Source organism: Miscanthus floridulus, chromosome 12, assembly GCF_019320115.1.
Source record: "Miscanthus floridulus cultivar M001 chromosome 12, ASM1932011v1, whole genome shotgun sequence".
In the NCBI taxonomy this organism is placed as follows: domain Eukaryota; kingdom Viridiplantae; phylum Streptophyta; class Magnoliopsida; order Poales; family Poaceae; genus Miscanthus; species Miscanthus floridulus.
The window spans coordinates 76,873,933-76,892,827 of NC_089591.1; the positions used below are offsets into that span (position 1 = coordinate 76,873,933).

General features: G+C 44.3%; 2 protein-coding genes across 2 annotated transcripts; one reads left to right on the top strand and one right to left on the bottom strand.

Annotated features, from left to right (window-relative positions):
- The first annotated feature begins 8,548 nt into the window (after positions 1 to 8,548).
- On the top strand, positions 8,549 to 11,199 carry LOC136496187 (uncharacterized). The gene is made up of 2 exons (XM_066491877.1): positions 8,549 to 8,738; positions 10,424 to 11,199. Exons 1-2 carry the CDS (start codon positions 8,549 to 8,551, stop codon positions 11,197 to 11,199), a joined length of 966 nt encoding a protein of 321 aa, XP_066347974.1.
- An 810-nt stretch (positions 11,200 to 12,009) lies between these two features.
- LOC136496924 (uncharacterized vacuolar membrane protein YML018C-like) lies at positions 12,010 to 16,552 on the bottom strand. The gene is made up of 8 exons (XM_066492705.1): positions 15,810 to 16,552; positions 14,091 to 14,489; positions 13,682 to 13,899; positions 13,287 to 13,357; positions 13,109 to 13,210; positions 12,847 to 12,964; positions 12,628 to 12,763; positions 12,010 to 12,394 (listed from the first exon to the last, which is right to left on the bottom strand). Exons 1-8 carry the CDS (start codon positions 15,894 to 15,896, stop codon positions 12,329 to 12,331), a joined length of 1,197 nt encoding a protein of 398 aa, XP_066348802.1. The 5' UTR covers positions 15,897 to 16,552; the 3' UTR covers positions 12,010 to 12,328.
- Between the last annotated feature and the right edge of the window lie 2,343 nt (positions 16,553 to 18,895).

Here is an 18,895-nt window from a genome sequence, read left to right on the forward strand (position 1 = left end):
AGTATTCAGATTAGTTGCTCGTTGGAGAGTAAGATAATAGAAGGCCAAAAAACTGACAAGGGAATATTCCACATCAAAGAGAAGATAAAAGAAAAGCCGTCTCAGCACTTTAGAGTGGATGAACAGGACGTGTTGTGGTTTGACAACCGTCTTGTGGTTCCCAAGGATCGAGAGCTTAGAAATAAACTCATGGATGAAGCTCACCTTTCTAAGCTATCTATCCATCTGGGAAGTAGTAAGATGTATCAAGAACTAAGACCTCGTTATTGGTGGACCAAAATGAAGAAAGAAGTTATAGCATATGTTGCTAGATGTGACACGTGTTGTAGAGTGAAAGCTATTCATATGAAACCTACCGGTATGTTGCAACCCTTGTCAGTCCCTAGTTGGAAGTGGGATGATATAAATATGGATTTTATCTTGGGATTGCCCACTACTCAAAAGGGACATGATTCAATTTGGGTGATTGTGGACCATCTTACCAAGACCGCTCATTTCTTGCCTGTCAAGACAGAATATCGACCACCTCAATATGCCGAGAAGTATATCCCAGAAATTGTGAGGTTGCATGGTATACCAAAGACTATAGTATCTGATAGAGGGCCCTAGTTCACGGCTCACTTTTGAGAACATTTACACAAAGGCTTAGGAACTAGTTTGATTCATTGTACCGCTTATCATCCTCAGACAGATGGTCAGACTGAACGAGTGAATGTTGTTTTGGAGGATATGTTAAGAGCATGTGTATTGTCTTCTAAGGGATCATGGGAGTCATGGTTACCATTAGCTGAGTTTGCTTACAATAATAGTTATCAAGAAAGCATCAAAATGGCTCCATTCGAAGCTTTGTATGACAGAAAATGTAGAACACCATTAAATTAGGTCGAGCCAGGAGATAGAAGGTATTATGGCATTGACTTTATAGAAGAAGCCGAGAAGAAAGGTCATATTATTCAGCAAAATATGAAGGTGATCCAATCGCATCAGAAAAGTTATGCAGACAGAAGAAGGAGACCCCTTGTGTTTGAAGTTTGTGACTATGTTTATCTGAAGGTCACGCCAATGAAGAAGAAAAGGTTTGGAGTCCAAAGAAAGCTTGCCGCTAGATTCGTAGGACCATACAAGATCTTGGAAAGAAGAGGTCCAGTAGCTTATAAGTTAGAGTTACCTGAGACCATGAGTACCGTCTTCCTAGTTTTCCATGTATCATATCTCAAGAAGTGTTTGCGTGTTCCGGAGGAAAGAATAGAACCTCAAGGCATCCAACTCAAATCATGAGCAACCGGTCCGTGTGTTAGACACTAAAGAACATGCTACTCAAAATAGTGTGGTGAAAACATACAAGATACAGTGGAATCATCATGATGAGGGAGATGCAACTTGGGAAACGGGAGAATATCTATAAAAAGCTTATGAAGATTTTTATAACAAATGGTTCGTAACCCAAATCTCGGGATGCGATTTTTATAAGGGGGGAGGGCTGTAACACCCCAGTGTTATGGCCAGCATTTAGGCACTGCAAATCATGCATATTATGCATCATCAAGCATCCTAATCATACATGCCTAATCATATAAATAATAACTGAAATCCTTCTTCGAAACATATGAAACATGCTCGCGGAACATAAATGCCGCATACACTTGTTTGGAGTTGCTTTTGCCCAAATTATCCTTGCTAGGTTAGTAAAACATGTTTGGCTATGATTGTAAATCATCTAGAATTATTTAGCGCAATTTTTGGAGCAAAGTTTGTATTAAAATTATTGCCAAATTCTGCTTTAAAAATAATTCTCCAAAATTAGGGTTTTGAGTTAAAATTGACTTTAATTTTATAATTCAAAATCTATCAAGAATTAGAATTTGGTCATAAAAGCAAAGTTGTAGAGGATTAAATTCTAAGCAACTTTTATTTTTGGGCCATTTTCAAAAGAAGTTATTTTTTTGCTCAAAAGGGTATTTGAAAACTGCTATTTGAAATTTCCTTGAAAATCAAAAAATGAAAAATGCTTTTCTCCTTTCACGGGTCGTCGCCTCCCTTCTCGGCCCACGGCCGAAGCCGGCCCAGCCTGCTGCAGCGCCCGCCGCTCACGTGCCCCGCGTTCGGCCCAACCCAGCGCCGCGTCCGGCCTACCCCAGCGCTGGGCCGCGTCGTTCCCGCGCGTCGCGTCCCGACCGCTCCAGGGTGCGACCGCTGCGTGGCGACCATGCACCGGTGACGCCCGCCGCACGGCAGCCATGTCCTGCCTCTGCTTCCACGCGCTTGCCTTCATCTGCTGAGCCCACGGCGCTCCACTCTTCACTTTCCCGCACTGCCTCTCTGCTTCGCCCGCACGAGCTCTGCTCTCTCGCCACCGAGCGCCACTGCAGCCCCGCCGGAGGAATTCGCCGCTAGTGCTCCACCACTGCTCGAAATCAAGCACACCTAGCTCCGCATCACTCCCCGACACCTGGTGCTCGCGGCTATGACGCCTTTTGAGCCAAGGTAGACCATTTGGCGCGTTTCGCCGCCGTCAGTCATGGTGCCGCCGTGCTCGGCCGCCGTGGAACGCGTCCTCTTTCCTTCCTCCACCCTTTTTAGTTGCCTGCTTGGGTTCGTCACCTCCTTGTGAACCCCCGTGTGCTCACCCGCTTGCCCTGACCTAGCCGGCAACGGCCGCCGGCCCGCTGACAGAGCCCACGCCGCCGTGGCGTCTCGACGCCGGTGTGGCTCCTTTGCCTCGGCCGAGCTGGGCCAGGCTGGCTTGGGCCGAAGCCCTGAGCCAGGCCACTGCCCTCCCCTTCACTCGGTCTGCGCAGGCTGAATGTGGCCGTGGGCCAGTTGGTTTCCATGGGCCGGCCCAGTAGTAATAGGAAAATTTCGTTTTCAGTTTTCTTTTATTATTTGGAAAGAGAAATTATTTGGAAAATGTTTGTATACTCAAATTTGCTACAAATCTGTTGAAACAAATTTTGCTAGGTTCCTTGTCACCAGATCCACATGATAAAAATATTGCATGTCATTTTTGAGATACTTTTCTGTAGAGCTTTATTTAACCTTTGATATTGCTGATAACTTGAAAAATGTGTAGAAAAACCTATAGGCTTCAGAAAAATATGATTCCAAGTTTGTTAATCTTCTTATGTAATGTACTTCCTAGGAAAAATATGTGTCATGTATGTACTGTAGAAAAAATTATGAGGTGTAGTTCAAGTGCCTTTAATGACTGATTTTTATTATTTTTGCTAGAGAGCAAAATTTGTATAAAACATGCATGTGATAATTTTTGTACAGTGATTATTTGCTGTGTAGAACATAGGAAAAATATTCCCTCTGTTGTTTGACACTTTTCACAGTACAAAGTATTTTCATGTTCATAATCATGCCATAGCTTATTATTTTTGTGTAGGCTAATCCACTCATGCAAATACCATGAAAATCTAATGGTAGACTACTTAGGGTAGTACTATGCTATGGTAATTTTCTAAGATTTTTCTAAGCAATAAAAAATAGATGTTGCTATTCAAACCTATTATTAATTAGGGTTTAATCAAGTGTTGCTTTATGTGTGATTAAGAAATTAGTGAAGCTTTGGTGTATCTTTGAAGCATTTAATAAGATGTGTTGACTTAGCATATTAGTAGTAGAAGAGAATGCAGTAGATGACATGTACTTATAGTATATGTTCTTGGATGATGTTGACTACCTTGCATTCAAGCATATCCATTGTATTCATCTCCTTCGATGCACCGATTGCATAAGCACTTACGCACATTGCATCATACAGAATCGCAAATTGAAAACTCAGTCGTCATACCCGAGGAGCCCGAGGAGCAGCTCAAGGTGCAGCCGCAGGAAGTGCCCGAAGCTGACGAGGAGGATGTTGAGGAACTTCCGGAGTGCCCCGATCACCGCCCGAGCTCCTTCGAGAGAGGCAAGCCCCGAAGCATTTTATGAATACAATTTTCATGCTAGAATTGGATAAGTTCATGGTCATGTTCATCGATGACATTCTGGTTACTCCAAGAACGAGAAGAATCATGAAGAGCATCTAAGAATTGTCTTGACCAGACTCAGAGATCATCAACTATATGCTAAGTTTAGCAAATACGAATTCTGGTTGAAGAAAGTTCCTTTTCTTGGTCACATTCTGTCAGAAAATGGAGTTTCAATCGATCCAAGTAAGGTGCAAGAGGTTATGGATTGGAAGGCATCAACCACCGTTCCTGAGATTAGAAGTTTCTTAGGACTAGCCGGGTACTACCGTCGTTTCATACCAGACTTCTCGAAGATTGCCAAGCCTATGACAAGTCTGCTACAGAAGGATCACAAGTTTGTGTGGACAGAGGAGTGTGAAATAGCTTTCCACACTTTGCGGAAACTGTTGACCACTGCTCCTGTTCTAGCACAACCGGACATTGAAAAACCATTTGATGTGTTTTGCGACGCATCGAAAACTGGATTGGGCTGTGTCCTTATGCAAGAAGGGAGAGTCATTGCTTATGCCTCACGTCAATTGAGAAAGCACGAGGTCAACTATCCAACACATGATCTTGAACTTGCTGCAGTTGTGCATGCCCTAAAAATTTGGAGACATTATCTACTTGGTAATGTGTGCAATATTTTCACAGATCATAAGAGTCTTAAGTATATCTTTACTCAACCCGAGCTGAACATGAGACAGCGTAGATGATTGGAATTGATCAAGGATTATAACTTAAATGTGCAATATCATCCTAGAAAAGCCAATGTAGTGGTAGATGCTTTGAGCAGAAAGTCACATTACTTGAATGTGCAGCCATTACTTGAAGATGGGTTCGATCTGATGCATCCTGCTGTGTTACATAGTATTCAGATTAGTTGCTCGTTGGAGAGTAAGATAATAGAAGGCCAAAAAACTGACTAGGGAATATTCCACATCAAAGAGAAGATAAAAGAAAAGCCGTCTCAGCACTTTAGAGTGGATGAACAGGACGTGTTGTGGTTTGACAACCGTCTTGTGGTTCCCAAGGATCGAGAGCTTAGAAATAAACTCATGGATGAAGCTCACCTTTCTAAGCTATCTATCCATCTGGGAAGTAGTAAGATGTATCAAGAACTAAGACCTCGTTATTGGTGGACCAAAATGAAGAAAGAAGTTATAGCATATGTTGCTAGATGTGACACGTGTTGTAGAGTGAAAGCTATTCATATGAAACCTACCGGTATGTTGCAACCCTTGTCAGTCCCTAGTTGGAAGTGGGATGATATAAATATAGATTTTATCTTGGGATTGCCCACTACTCAAAAGGGACATGATTCAATTTGGGTGATTGTGGACTATCTTACCAAGACCGCTAATTTCTTGCCTGTCAAGACAGAATATCGACCACCTCAATATGCCGAGAAGTATATCCCAGAAATTGTGAGGTTGCATGGTATACCAAAGACTATAGTATCTGATAGAGGGCCCTAGTTCATGGCTCACTTTTGAGAACATTTACACAAAGGCTTAGGAACTAGTTTGATTCATTGTACCGCTTATCATCCTCAGACAGATGGTCAGACTGAACGAGTGAATGTTGTTTTGGAGGATATGTTAAGAGCATGTGTATTGTCTTCTAAGGGATCATGGGAGTCATGGTTACCATTAGCTGAGTTTGCTTACAATAATAGTTATCAAGAAAGCATCAAAATGGCTCCATTCGAAGCTTTGTATGATAGAAAATGTAGAACACCATTAAATTAGGTCGAGCCAGGAGATAGAAGGTATTATGGCATTGACTTTATAGAAGAAGCCGAGAAGAAAGGTCATATTATTCAGCAAAATATGAAGGTGATCCAATCGCATCAGAAAAGTTATGCAGACAGAAGAAGGAGACCCCTTGTGTTTGAAGTTTGTGACTATGTTTATCTGAAGGTCACGCCAATGAAGAAGAAAAGGTTTGGAGTCCAAAGAAAGCTTGCCGCTAGATTCGTAGGACCATACAAGATCTTGGAAAGAAGAGGTCCAGTAGCTTATAAGTTAGAGTTACCTGAGACCATGAGTACCGTCTTCCTAGTTTTCCATGTATCATATCTCAAGAAGTGTTTGTGTGTTCCGGAGGAAAGAATAGAACCTCAAGGCATCCAACTCAAATCATGAGCAACCGGTCCGTGTGTTAGACACTAAAGAACGTGCTACTCGGAATAGTGTGGTGAAAACATACAAGATACAGTGGAATCATCATGATGAGGGAGATGCAACTTGGGAAATGGGAGAATATCTATAAAAAGCTTATGAAGATTTTTATAACAAATGGTTCGTAACCCAAATCTCGGGATGAGATTTTTATAAGGGGGGAGGGCTGTAACACCCTGGTGTTATGGCCAGCATTTAGGCACTGCAAATCATGCATATTATGCATCATCAAGCATCCTAATCATACATGCCTAATCATATAAATAATAACTGAAATCCTTCTTCGAAACATATGAAACATGCTCGTGGAACATAAATGCCGCATACACTTGTTTGGAGTTGCTTTTGCCCAAATTATCCTTGCTAGGTTAGTAAAACATGTGTTGGCTATGATTGTAAATCATCTATAATTATTTAGCGCAATTTTTGGAGCAAAGTTTGTATTAAAATTATTGCCAAATTCTGCTTTAAAAATAATTCTCCAAAATTAGGGTTTTGAGTTAAAATTGACTTTAATTTTATAATTCAAAATCTATCAAGAATTAGAATTTGGTCATAAAAGCAAAGTTGTAGAGGATTAAATTCTAAGCAACTTTTATTTTTGGGCCATTTTCAAAAGAAGTTATTTTTTTGCTCAAAAGGGTATTTGAAAACTGCTATTTGAAATTTCCTTGAAAATCAAAAAATGAAAAATGCTTTTCTCCTTTCACGGGTCGTCGCCTCCCTTCTCGGCCCACGGCCGAAGCCGGCCCAGCCTGCTGCAGCGCCCGCCGCTCACGTGCCCCGCGTTCGGCCCAACCCAGCGCCGCGTCCGGCCTACCCCAGCGCTGGGCCGCGTCGTTCCCGCGCGTCGCGTCCCGACCGCTCCAGGGTGCGACCGCTGCGTGGCGACCATGCACCGGCGACGCCCGCCGCACGGCAGCCATGTCCTGCCTCTGCTTCCACGCGCTCGCCTTCATCTGCTGAGCCCGCGGCGCTCCACTCTTCACTTTCCCGTACTGCCTCTCTGCTTCGCCCGCACGAGCTCTGCTCTCTCGCCACCGAGCGCCACTGCAGCCCCGCCGGAGGAATTCGCCGCTAGTGCTCCACCACTGCTCGAAATCAAGCACACCTAGCTCCGCATCACTCCCCGACACCTGGTGCTCGCGGCTATGATGCCTTTTGAGCCAAGGTAGACCATTTGGCGCGTTTCGCCGCCGTCAGTCATGGTGCCGCCGTGCTCGGCCGCCGTGGAACGCGTCCTCTTTCCTTCCTCCACCCTTTTTAGTTGCCTGCTTGGGTTCGTCACCTCCTTGTGAACCCCGTGTGCTCACCCGCTTGCCCTGACCTAGCTGGCAACGGCCGCCGGCCCGCTGACAGAGCCCACGCCGCCGTGGCGTCTCGACGCCGGTGTGGCTCCTTTGCCTCGGCCGAGCTGGGCCAGGCTGGCTTGGGCCGAAGCCCTGAGCCAGGCCACTGCCCTCCCCTTCACTCGGTCTGCGCAGGCTGAATGTGGCCATGGGCCAGTTGGTTTCCATGGGCCGGCCCAGTAGTAATAGGAAAATTTCGTTTTCAGTTTTCTTTTATTATTTGGAAAGAGAAATTATTTGGAAAATGTTTGTATACTCAAATTTGCTACAAATCTGTTGAAACAAATTTTGCTAGGTTCCTTGTCACCAGATCCACATGATAAAAATATTGCATGTCATTTTTGAGATACTTTTCTGTAGAGCTTTATTTAACCTTTGATATTGCTGATAACTTGAAAAATGTGTAGAAAAACCTATAGGCTTCAGAAAAATATGATTCCAAGTTTGTTAATCTTCTTATGTAATGTACTTCCTAGGAAAAATATGTGTCATGTATGTACTGTAGAAAAAATTATGAGGTGTAGTTCAAGTGCCTTTAATGACTGATTTTTATTATTTTTGCTAGAGAGCAAAATTTGTATAAAACATGCATGTGATAATTTTTGTACAGTGATTATTTGCTGTGTAGAACATAGGAAAAATATTCCCTCTGTTGTTTGACACTTTTCACAGTACAAAGTATTTTCATGTTCATAATCATGCCATAGCTTATTATTTTTGTGTAGGCTAATCCACTCATGCAAATACCATGAAAATCTGATGGTAGACTACTTAGGGTAGTACTATGCTATGGTAATTTTCTAAGATTTTTCTAAGCAATAAAAAATAGATGTTGCTATTCAAACCTATTATTAATTAGGGTTTAATCAAGTGTTGCTTTATGTGTGATTAAGAAATTAGTGAAGCTTTGGTGTATCTTTGAAGCATTTAATAAGATGTGTTGATTTAGCATATTAGTAGTAGAAGAGAATGCAGTAGATGACATGTACTTATAGTATATGTTCTTGGATGATGTTGACTACCTTGCATTCAAGCATATCCATTGTATTCATCTCCTCCGATGCACCGATTGCATAAGCACTTACGCACATTGCATCATACAGGATCGCAAACTGAAAACTCAGTCGTCATACTCGAGGAGCCCGAGGAGCAGCTCGAGGTGCAGCCGCAGGAAGTGCCCGAAGCTGACGAGGAGGATGTTGAGGAACTTCCGGAGTGCCCCGATCACCGCCCGAGCTCCTTCGAGAGAGGCAAGCCCCGAAGCATTTTCTCCCCAATTTGCAATTGTTAATTAACTGCTTTACTTTAATTAATGCATTATGTTTAGGAGTTGTTTGCAACCGTTGCTACATTATACCTTGTCTACCTTTGTTATACTATATCCTTGTTACCCTGGTATCCGCAGTCGAGTCAATGCTTAGCTGGCTTAGACCGGTAGAAGTCGAGTGATTTCCTATCACCTGCGAGCTATAGGTGGTTACCTGGATCTGCTTGGATAACTATATAGTCATGGTATAACTAAGTGTTAAATGAAGTTGAGACCGGACGGAGACTTGTAGAGTTTTGGGCTGTAGTGCTTCCCGTCTGTGTCGATTAAGGACCGACCGTTGTTGGGCCTCGAGTCATGTTGAACGCATGCCTTACATTTAGCTGGCCGAATAAAGTACCTTTCGATCGTGAAGCTGGGAGACTATTCAGGCCGAGTAGATTGCCCGCAGCGCACTGTGCTGGAGCAGGTGTGGTAGAACACGGGAGCGAGATGATAAGACCAAAGTACAGTCGGTCGGTCCCCGGGTACATGTGGTTCCTGGCAAACTCGAGATTCCTGGATAGTTGACTCGGTGACCGATACCTCACTTTAGCAGGTGAGTGGGGTTTGTGTAAGGAATAAATCACCAGCTGGTTAGGAATCGATTCGAATCGCCATCGCTCCTATATAGTGAGCACTTAACTTGAGTTACTTCATCGTAGTAATGTTGATAGAACACTTGACAGTTATAATGAATATGACAATATGGAAGTTGTTAATGATCATTGGTTATCATTATTGGCTTAATCACATGTTTGCTCTAGTGTAGGTGCAAATCTAGTTGACAGGTTATAAATAATTAATTTGGCAATAATGCTTTTAGAAATGTTCTTGAAATGCTAAAAATGCTTCTTTTTGCAAATAAGTCAGCTACCCTACTATAAAGCCCTTCATAATTCTTGGTGTCACTTATTTTCGGTTATGTCGGGTAAGTCTAGCTAAGTACCTTCTCATACTTAGGGTTTTATTCCCACTTGTTGCAGATGGGCAGATGTATTACGGCTACTGTATCAACTGCCTTTATCCTGCGATGGGTGATGCTTAGGACCATGGGCATGGTCATTCCGTACGTCTCGTCTAATATTTTTGTTGGAGATGATCATCAGATGGCACTGTATTTGAACTCTGTGTGAGTGTGTGTGGTTTTGAACAAATGTCTTCCGCTACTTTTATTCGAACTCGTTTGTAATAACTATGTTTAAACTCTTATGTATCTGTGATGCGAACTTTTATGTAATATGTGATGGTGACCGCTAAACTTATTACGATCTTGGCTGGGATGTGAGTTGGTTTGAAATCCTTCGTGATTTCACGGACTACCGGGTTATACGGGCTTAAGTTTGCTAAATCGTCTGTTCTAGCGGATGATTTTCTTACTTAATTTCGTATAATTGGTCGGTTCTGTTACACCTACCTCGGCGCCAGCATCAATGGCGCCAAGCTAAGGGTCCATTTTCTGAATTCTTTTCGTCAGGGGTTTATTTATGAGAAACTTTTAAAAAAGAGCTAAATTGTAAAAAATTCGGTGCCACCGACGACAGACATCCGACCATGATTCCGTGACCTGAATTCGAGTAGAGCCTCCGGCGGCAACCAGATAAGACGGGCGGGCCAGCACGTAGGCAGCCGGCCAGCCGCGCGCGGGAAAGGATGTGCTGCGCCCGCAGCCGCAGGTCCTGCACGTAGCCGTGGCCGGGCACGAGCTGGCCGTGGTGGAGCGCGACAGCACGAGCGACCCGGCCACCGGCCGCGTCCTCACGGGCTCCTGGCTGTGGGACTCGTCCCTGGTCCTGGCCGCCCACCTCGCCGTGGACTCCCGCGCCAGGCGCCGTCTCCTTGGCACCACCGTCGTGGAGCTCCACGCGGGAAGCACGGGGCTCCCTGGCGCCGCGGACGTGGCCTGCCTCGGCGCCGCGCGCTGCGTGCTCACGGACGTGGCCGCGCTGCTGCCGGGCCTCAGGGCCAACGCGGACGCCAACGGGCTCAGCGCCAAGCGGGCCGACATGCGCGAGCTCAGGTGGGGAGATCGCCTCCAGCTCGAGGACGAGGAGAGGGTGGGCGTCGTGCTCTTGTCCGACGTGTTCTATGACCCCGAGGACATGCCGGCGATGGCAGCCACGCTGCGGGGGATGTGGTGGACGGACGAGGACGAGGACGAGGAGGGCGGCGGCGGCGGCACCGTGGGGTGGGTGGCGAGCGAGGTGCGGGACAGCGTGCTGGACTGCATGGACGTGCTGCGGGAGCATGGCTTTGAGGGGGCCGAGGTCAACAGGGTCACCCGGCCGCTGCTGCGTGATCCCAGACAGACTGCTGCCTTCGCCGTCTATCGCGTCTCCCTCCGACAAGGCAATTTTCTCAATAATGAGAGGGGAGCTGACTTTGGTTGCTCGCCAAGCTGCTAGTAGAATGTACATGTGTCACCTTTGACTTTGACGTTGCCTGTGCAGTAAGTCATTTTCACTTTCAGAAATACTATATAACACACATATGTTTTAGCAAAAAAAAAATACATGGATTTTTTCTGTCTCTCCTCCTCTCTCTCTCGTTTTTTTCCACCGGGCTGTCCTGCTGCTGCTGTCCGATCTCGTGATCCGACGGCACGTACGCACGCCGTGCGGTTGTTTTCGCGGCGTCATCGATCAACGGGTGCGCGCCGGATCAATGGTGACACCGGAGTCGCAACAAAGGCTGCAGATTAATAGATGTCATCGACGGCACGTACACACGGATCGTGGCCACGGAAGGACCGTGGCAAGCCGGCCGTCCCGTCCAGTGAGAGGTGCCGGTCATCAGCAGCTAGCCAACGCAAGTTTTTCTCTCCTCCCTGATTAATGCGGCAGAGCTCGATTAACTATGGCCAATTTGTCCTTGCATAAAAAAATTGTTTCTTATGATATGTGGATTTATGATCTTGTGATTTATAATTGTCTGAAGGTAGAAGAAGAATGGAGGCTGTTGGATCTTAATTCTATGGTGTAAAAAAATTCATGTGTTGAAACTGCATAAAACACATGGTTGTTGAGTAGACAGGCTTTTTCATTTTTCATTTTTCTTTGTTGTGTACACTTGTGTATTTGTATATGGCAACTTGTACAACTTGCCCATTCAATTTTCTGCAATTTGTAGTTCCAATTCATTCTTTGTTCCAACTATATATCCAGTCTTTCCTTTCACGTACTTGTATATGCAATTGCCATGAACACGGGTCGACAAGGAATGAAGGGGCATTGCAAATTTACAAGCGTGCAAGCCTGTGGACATGGCCGAGCACGACGGCAGTTTACACTGTCGCACAATTTGTGGTAAGAGAATTTACAGTTGCAAAGGGCTGCTACAACATATGTTTTCTTCATCATCTGCTGGCTTTTCACTATTCACCACGGCAAAATTCACCGCCCCTATGTTCAAAAGGAGCAAAGGGAAAAGAACCCACGTTTCCCAATCCACGTTTTCTGAAGTATTTGTCTAACCAACCCGATCTTTCGACTTCCAGATGTACACTCTAATCAGGACTTGTTTTGTTTTATGAAACTATAATAGCCCTAGAGAACGTGAAAACCGATCTGCAAGGTTCGCGATAACAAAGCCTGAAAATACCTGCGAAGGAACAAAGCTCACAGGGTTAAACAGAATGACAAATGTATGCAACAGTGAGCTGAACGGTGAAGAGGAACACATAATTGAACATGGTGATGCAAATAACGAGTTAAGAACACAAGGCTCTGTCAGAACAAAACCTTCAAAGCATTCAAATTGGTTGCTGTCGTAAGATGGTAGATATTTGACATAAGTCAAGCTAAAAAAAATACTGAGCTGCTGGATACTCGTACCTGGACAGAACCAAGAATATATACTGCTGAATAGTGACGGCCGTGAATGATCATATCAGCAACCATTGCTAGTGGAATTGTGAGAGACATGCCTAGGGTGGCCACCAAGGGAGTAGTCCAAACAACAGAAAGAGCCCTGACCAAAAGTTCCACTGTCAGAATTACCCTGAGTATGCAGTAATAATAATATAAAAATATATTAGCCTTTTTAACACGTACCAGAAGTAGTCTGATAGTACACTTCCGATTAGGCTATTTGCCACCACCACTTCATCCACTTTAGCTGAGTGGGGCATCGAAAACTTTGGCTCAATGCCTAGTGCGGTTAATGGCCAGACTGAAATATAGACACAATAACGACAATTTTTTACATCAACCAACCATGAAAGACATCATAATTAAGAAGTTTCCAAAATGTGGTTATATATTTCGAATTTGTACTTTTGTTATATTAATTTGGAAAAGGGAAATAAAATATTACCAATCCACCAGAGAGCAACAAGGGTAAAAAGTCCAAGATAACCAAACAGTTTTTGGACATCAACCTTTTCTCCTTCCTCTCCACAGAATTTTTTAAGCAGCACTGAAATAATATTGAAACAATTAGGGGCTGAATTCATAGAGATCAACTGCAAATAAGGCAAAGTAAAACAACCAACCAGTAAATAGACCATAGGAGATTGCTGACATAAGACCAAACATATCACCTAGAAGAGTCCTCTGTGTATCACTGTAATTGTAAAACTTACATATCAGTAGCAAGGAAATACAGTTGAAAAAAGGAATGAATTTCCATCCCCAAAATCAAATTTTGTTTTTGTCTCATGTTCATCACTATCAAATCATGCGAATATAAAAATGAAACACTCAATGTTTTGAGTTGTTTTAAACACAAAAAAGAAGTGAAGCCAACAAGATGAACACTACTTGTAAGCAAGACCAAGGATTTTTCAAGAACAGTAAATTCAGTCCAATGTCATCATCATGCAGTCATGAACCATTGTGATTATCAGAGTATAAAAGAGTAAAGGCCAACAAGTAATAAATCACTCACCCAGATTTGCCTACTTCTGATTCATCAGATGCCCAAGTCTGGCCCATAGTTGCCATTACAACGCCAGCCATGCTAATGAAAACAGCAATCACTTTCGCAGCATTTACGGAGTCTTGGCCAAGTAAAACACCAATGAAAAGAGTGAAGAGTCCTGAAGTTGAAGACAGTACGGTGGTACTGGCAACACTAGTTCTTGCAAGCGCTGCATTCGATAAATACTGCATTCATTCAGCGTAAGAGAAAAATGAGTTACCTTTACCTATCAAAGTATTGCTTTTACGATTGAAATTTAGGATTTCAGGAACATATGTCAAATAATTTTTGAGAAACATATGTCAATAGTTATTCACATGAACATTTCAAGTCCCCTGGAATTACAAATTAACATGCAAAGTCATTGTGAAATTACCTCTGTCACAAACCATAAGGGGCAAAGATACAAACCATAAGTTGCAATCTCCTTAGTGGAAAGTTGCTTGTCCTTCAAAACGCCATCATTCATTTCAGTGATTCCGTATATGAGTGGTTTTGTCTCTTCTACTACAGGAATGCTCACATCAGTGCAATTTATGACTATAGTTTTCTGTGATTCCATTTCCAACACCTTCTGAAATTCACCATTCTTCAAAGGGGCACTACCACCAAAGGAAGATTTGCTTGCAATTTTTAAAGCACTAGTGTTTCCAGAATGCCGTCTCATTGAATTGTATATGAAGTCTTTTAGAAATGACAAAGGGAGATATATGACCATAAGGGAGGCCCCCAAGTAAGTAATTGCAAACGGATGTTTGTACTTTGTGAATATCCCCTGCACAAGAAATTTAGTTACAAAATGAAAAATTAATAAATTTCGCAAGATGGACTTTACAAAGACAAAACAAAAAGGAATCAAGAACTAGAAGCTGAGGCGTTTAAGTGTTTTGCAGTCATTGGAGGTGACAAAACTTTACTACCAGTAACCTCTAATTCTACCATCGGTATCTCCTTGAATCGTGTATTGTAGGTGATCAAGCATATCACAACCACCCCCAATCAGCCACATATGAACTGTGATAACCACCACATGATTATACTTTGATATAGTTTTCATGAACAAGCTAGCACTCAAGACTGACGACAGGCAGGTACAAGTCGTTAAACCATTAACAGCAGATTTGACGGATATCCATATGAGCACACATACATGCAATTTTGGGGGCATTAGCTACCAAACTTATATACTCCCTCCATGCTAAAAAAAATGAAGTCGTTTTAGACGAGGCTTGCGGCTAACATTGGAAATATAATCATAAATAACTTTTAAGTTGTTGAGTTTAGAAATATAAAAACCATATGTATAGATTTGTCTTGAAAAATACTTTACAAAAATTTACATATATCACTTTTTGATAAATATATTTATAAAAATAAGTAATGCTTCGGATACCATGTTGCTGTCCAAAAGACGACTTCATTTTTTTAGCATGTAGGGAGCACAGTAGAAGGCAAAAGAATTGACTTTTCTTTGCTTTTTAATGGCATAAATAAAACCCAGTGGTGAAGCCTCGGCTGGATTCAGAATGATGCCAGATGTTCTCTTAAGACAGAAATGATGACAGATGCGTAACATTCCCCTGCGCGTAACGTTTAAAAATGAGTCGAGATGCAGAACAACACCCCCCAAGGCGGTCCGGTTCAAGAAAAAAAATCCCTGTGTTCGGCTGGGAAACGAGCAGGCTTGTTCGGCTTAATTTTCCTTCTCTCACAACTTTAGTATAAACAGTGTTTTAGTATCAACAGTAAATAATCGACCACTTAGGGTCTCTTTGACATGGTTTATACCGGCTTCAGCTTTATCTATTTTACGTAAATCGAGGCATAGTGTGAAACCGTTTTGTAAGCCGAGATTAAAATGAACTAGAAGCCGCTAATTTTTTCTGACTTCTTTGCTTTACCGGTGAAGCCGTTTTGATGAGCCACGCAAAAAGGGCTTTGGAAGCACAGAGCATTTACGCCCGAAACGAAACGAACCCAACCAATCCGATAAGCAAGCATGCATCCCAAGCCAAGATCCAAGAACCTCCAATCCAATCAAAATAAACAAGTAAACAGAGGAGAACGCAAAAAGATTACAGAATCCACACCGCACCTGCGTGACCTCGGCGGAGAGGACCCAAATCAGCACGACGGCGACGATGAGGCAGAGGCCAGCTCGGTACTTGAGGCTGGAGCCCATGTCCGCAGGCAGTCAGGCAGCCCTTGCTCTAGCACTGAAAACTACGGCGAGAAGGGCGGGCGGGCAATTTAAAACCGCGCGCTACCTCACCTCACCACCTCGCCTGGCCCCGGGGCGGCGGGCACACGCGTGCGGTGCGCGAGCCCCGTCGCCTCGGCATCCGCCTCGCTTCCCTCCTCACAGAAAGAGCGGGGAGGGTAAGCGGCGCGGCGCGGCGCGGGGCGGAGGAGGAGGGTAAGCGGCGGTTTTGGGCCCGGAGGGAGGGACGCGTGGGCGGGGGTAAAGCCAGCCGGGGGTGACCTACCCACGGAAGTTTCTACTATTTTGGTGGTGGTCGCCCCGAGGCCTGGCGCGCGCGGGCGCGGGCGCGACCGGAGAGGCGGAGCGGGCCGGGGAGGGACGATGCGCTGGCGCTGGCCTGGCCGCCTGCGTGGTGGATTCGGCGTCAAGCAACGGGGAAACGAAGCCAGGCGTGGGGTGGGGTGCTGGCGCGGCCGTGCGGGCGCACGCGCCGGTGGCAGAGGTGGTGGCGGACGGCGAGTTTGGGTGGGAAGCAGCAAAGCAGGTGCGCGCGCGCGGCATGGGGAGGTATTTCCGTATTTGGCTTGCCTGGCGGGCGCTGGACGCAGCGCAGGTGGTGGTGGTGCTCGGGTTCGGACGGGCGTTGCTGTCCCGGCGGATGCGGAGCGGAGGGGACTCCCGGTCGTTCTCGGTCTCGGTCACATCGCACAGCCGTGTGGGGACGCCGGGGCAAGTTTTGGTTGGCCTCGGTCTCTCGCCGTGGCTCGGCGTGATGGGATTGGATGGAAACCGACCGGTTCGCTTGCTATTCTGCCGTGCCGGAGTCGAAGGCTCGGTCGCGATAGTCGGTGCTGAAATGCTGATTGAGACTGATGGTGCGGGACCGCTGTGGTTTTTGTGTTTTTCGGGTACGCAAACGACTGTTCTGTTGGACGTTCGTACCGGTCACGCCGTTGAGACCTGAGAGTGCTGGCCGTGCTGGTGTAGATGTATGTCAGCTGAGTAGCTGACAATAACTAACAGACAAACCGCGTTACTGCCCTTATCGGTGTAGTAGTTTGCACGGTACGCTGCAGGAGCGTTGAAACTAAGGGCGCGATTAGATGGCGAATATTTTTTGGTTTCGGCTACTGTAGCCTGTGTTTGTATTTGGCAATTAGTGTCTAATTATGGACTAATTAGGTTCGAAAGTTTCGTCTCACGATTTCTCACCCAACTGTGCAATTAGTTTTTTTTCTACATTTAGTACTCCATGCATGTGCCGCAAGATTCGATGTGATACTTTGGAGCGAAAATTTTTGGAATCTAAACAGGGCCTAAGGTTTTGTTGGCGGCTCGTAAAGCCGTTTACGTTGACGTGTACGACTAATTTATTGGAGAAGAAAAATAATATGGCATGGCTTATAAGCCATAAACCGATTTATAATGGTAGCCGAACACTCCCTGAGCTGAGATTATTTGTACATGTCAGTGTTTCTTTAGTCTGTCAACATGCCGTGACTTGAAAGGCCTGCAAAGATGACAAACCATCCGTGGGTGATATAGGTCCCGTTCAGCTTGCTGAAATTTAGCTAAAACTGACTGAAAACATTGTTCTGGCTAAATTATTATGAAAAAAATTATTTCAATTAAAAAAACAAGTCAAACAAACCGGTTTCTGAATAAGCCGAACGGGGACCATAACTGACAAACGATCTTGCATGATTTACCGATATAACGCGGACAATGACTTCGTGTGAACTTATTAGCAGGCGGACTGAAGAAGCTCGTAGTGCAAGGATCATTTGAGACGTAGACCCCTGCATTTTCCTTTCGGCCCCAAAACGACATTGTATGTTTTAGCCAGCGGTTCTTTTTACAAATTTAGTACTAGCTCGAGGGACTTTAGAGTAACAGAGAAAGAATTATGGCTCTATTCGCTTGGATTTATTTGACTTATAAGTCATATTTTTTCAGTCAATGAATATTATTTTTCTCTCGTACTAAATTAATCAATAGTATTTTCAACTCTAGCTTATCAGCCAAATAAGAACAGACGAACAGGCCGTATATCTATCCACTCGCTGGATGATGCTTTTCGTTTGCAGCTAGAAACAGACCTGTTCAGCTGGTATTAAAATTGACTAAAATTATTTTATTATGAAAGAAAAAATACTATAAATTCTATTTTGCAAGCAAACCTGCCCTCTAGAATTGGAGGACAACGGTTGCCGAGCTTTCGTCGCCTGTCTTGTAATCGTACCCAAAAGTTGGCTCATGTATAGCTGCTGCAAAACCAGCAGATGGCCACGGCCCTGCCATTGCTTTTCTGACAAACTGGCAAATAAACAAGGCGCACATAAACACAGGCTATGTTTAGTTCGTGAATTTTGAAATTTGGCTACTGTAGTATTTTTCGTTTTTATTTAATAATTAGTGTACAATCATAGATTAATTAGGCTCAAAACGTTCGTCTCGCGATTTCTAATCAAACTGTGCAATTAGTTTTTTTTTGTCTATATTTAATATTTTATGCATGTATCGTAAGATTCGATATAATAGCTACTGTAACACTTTTTTAAAAGCTTTTTGAACTAAACACAGCTAAAAGTTTGCCGTTGTTAGGCCATGCCCAACGCTCCTACTGGCCTGATGCATTTGTCCAGCTCTACTCTCCCGACTCTGTTGTGTGCTTGCAGGTTGTCAGATTGTCTTGCAAAGGCTGCGGTAGCCCCGTTCCTAAAAGGCTATTCTGTGTGAGAGAAAGACACTCTGTTCGCTTCTGGATTTCAACCAGCCTAAATCAGTTAACCAACAGTGTTTTTCTCTCATATAAAATCAGCATCAGCCAATCTAAATTAGCTCAGAAACCAGCCAGCGAACAGGCCGAGAGACGGAAGTGACTGACAAAAGGCAGAGAGACGAGGTCACAGCAGAATGAATGTGGCTTGCAGTGTGGGTACGGTGGTCTTAAAATGTTAGAGCTTACATGGAGCGTG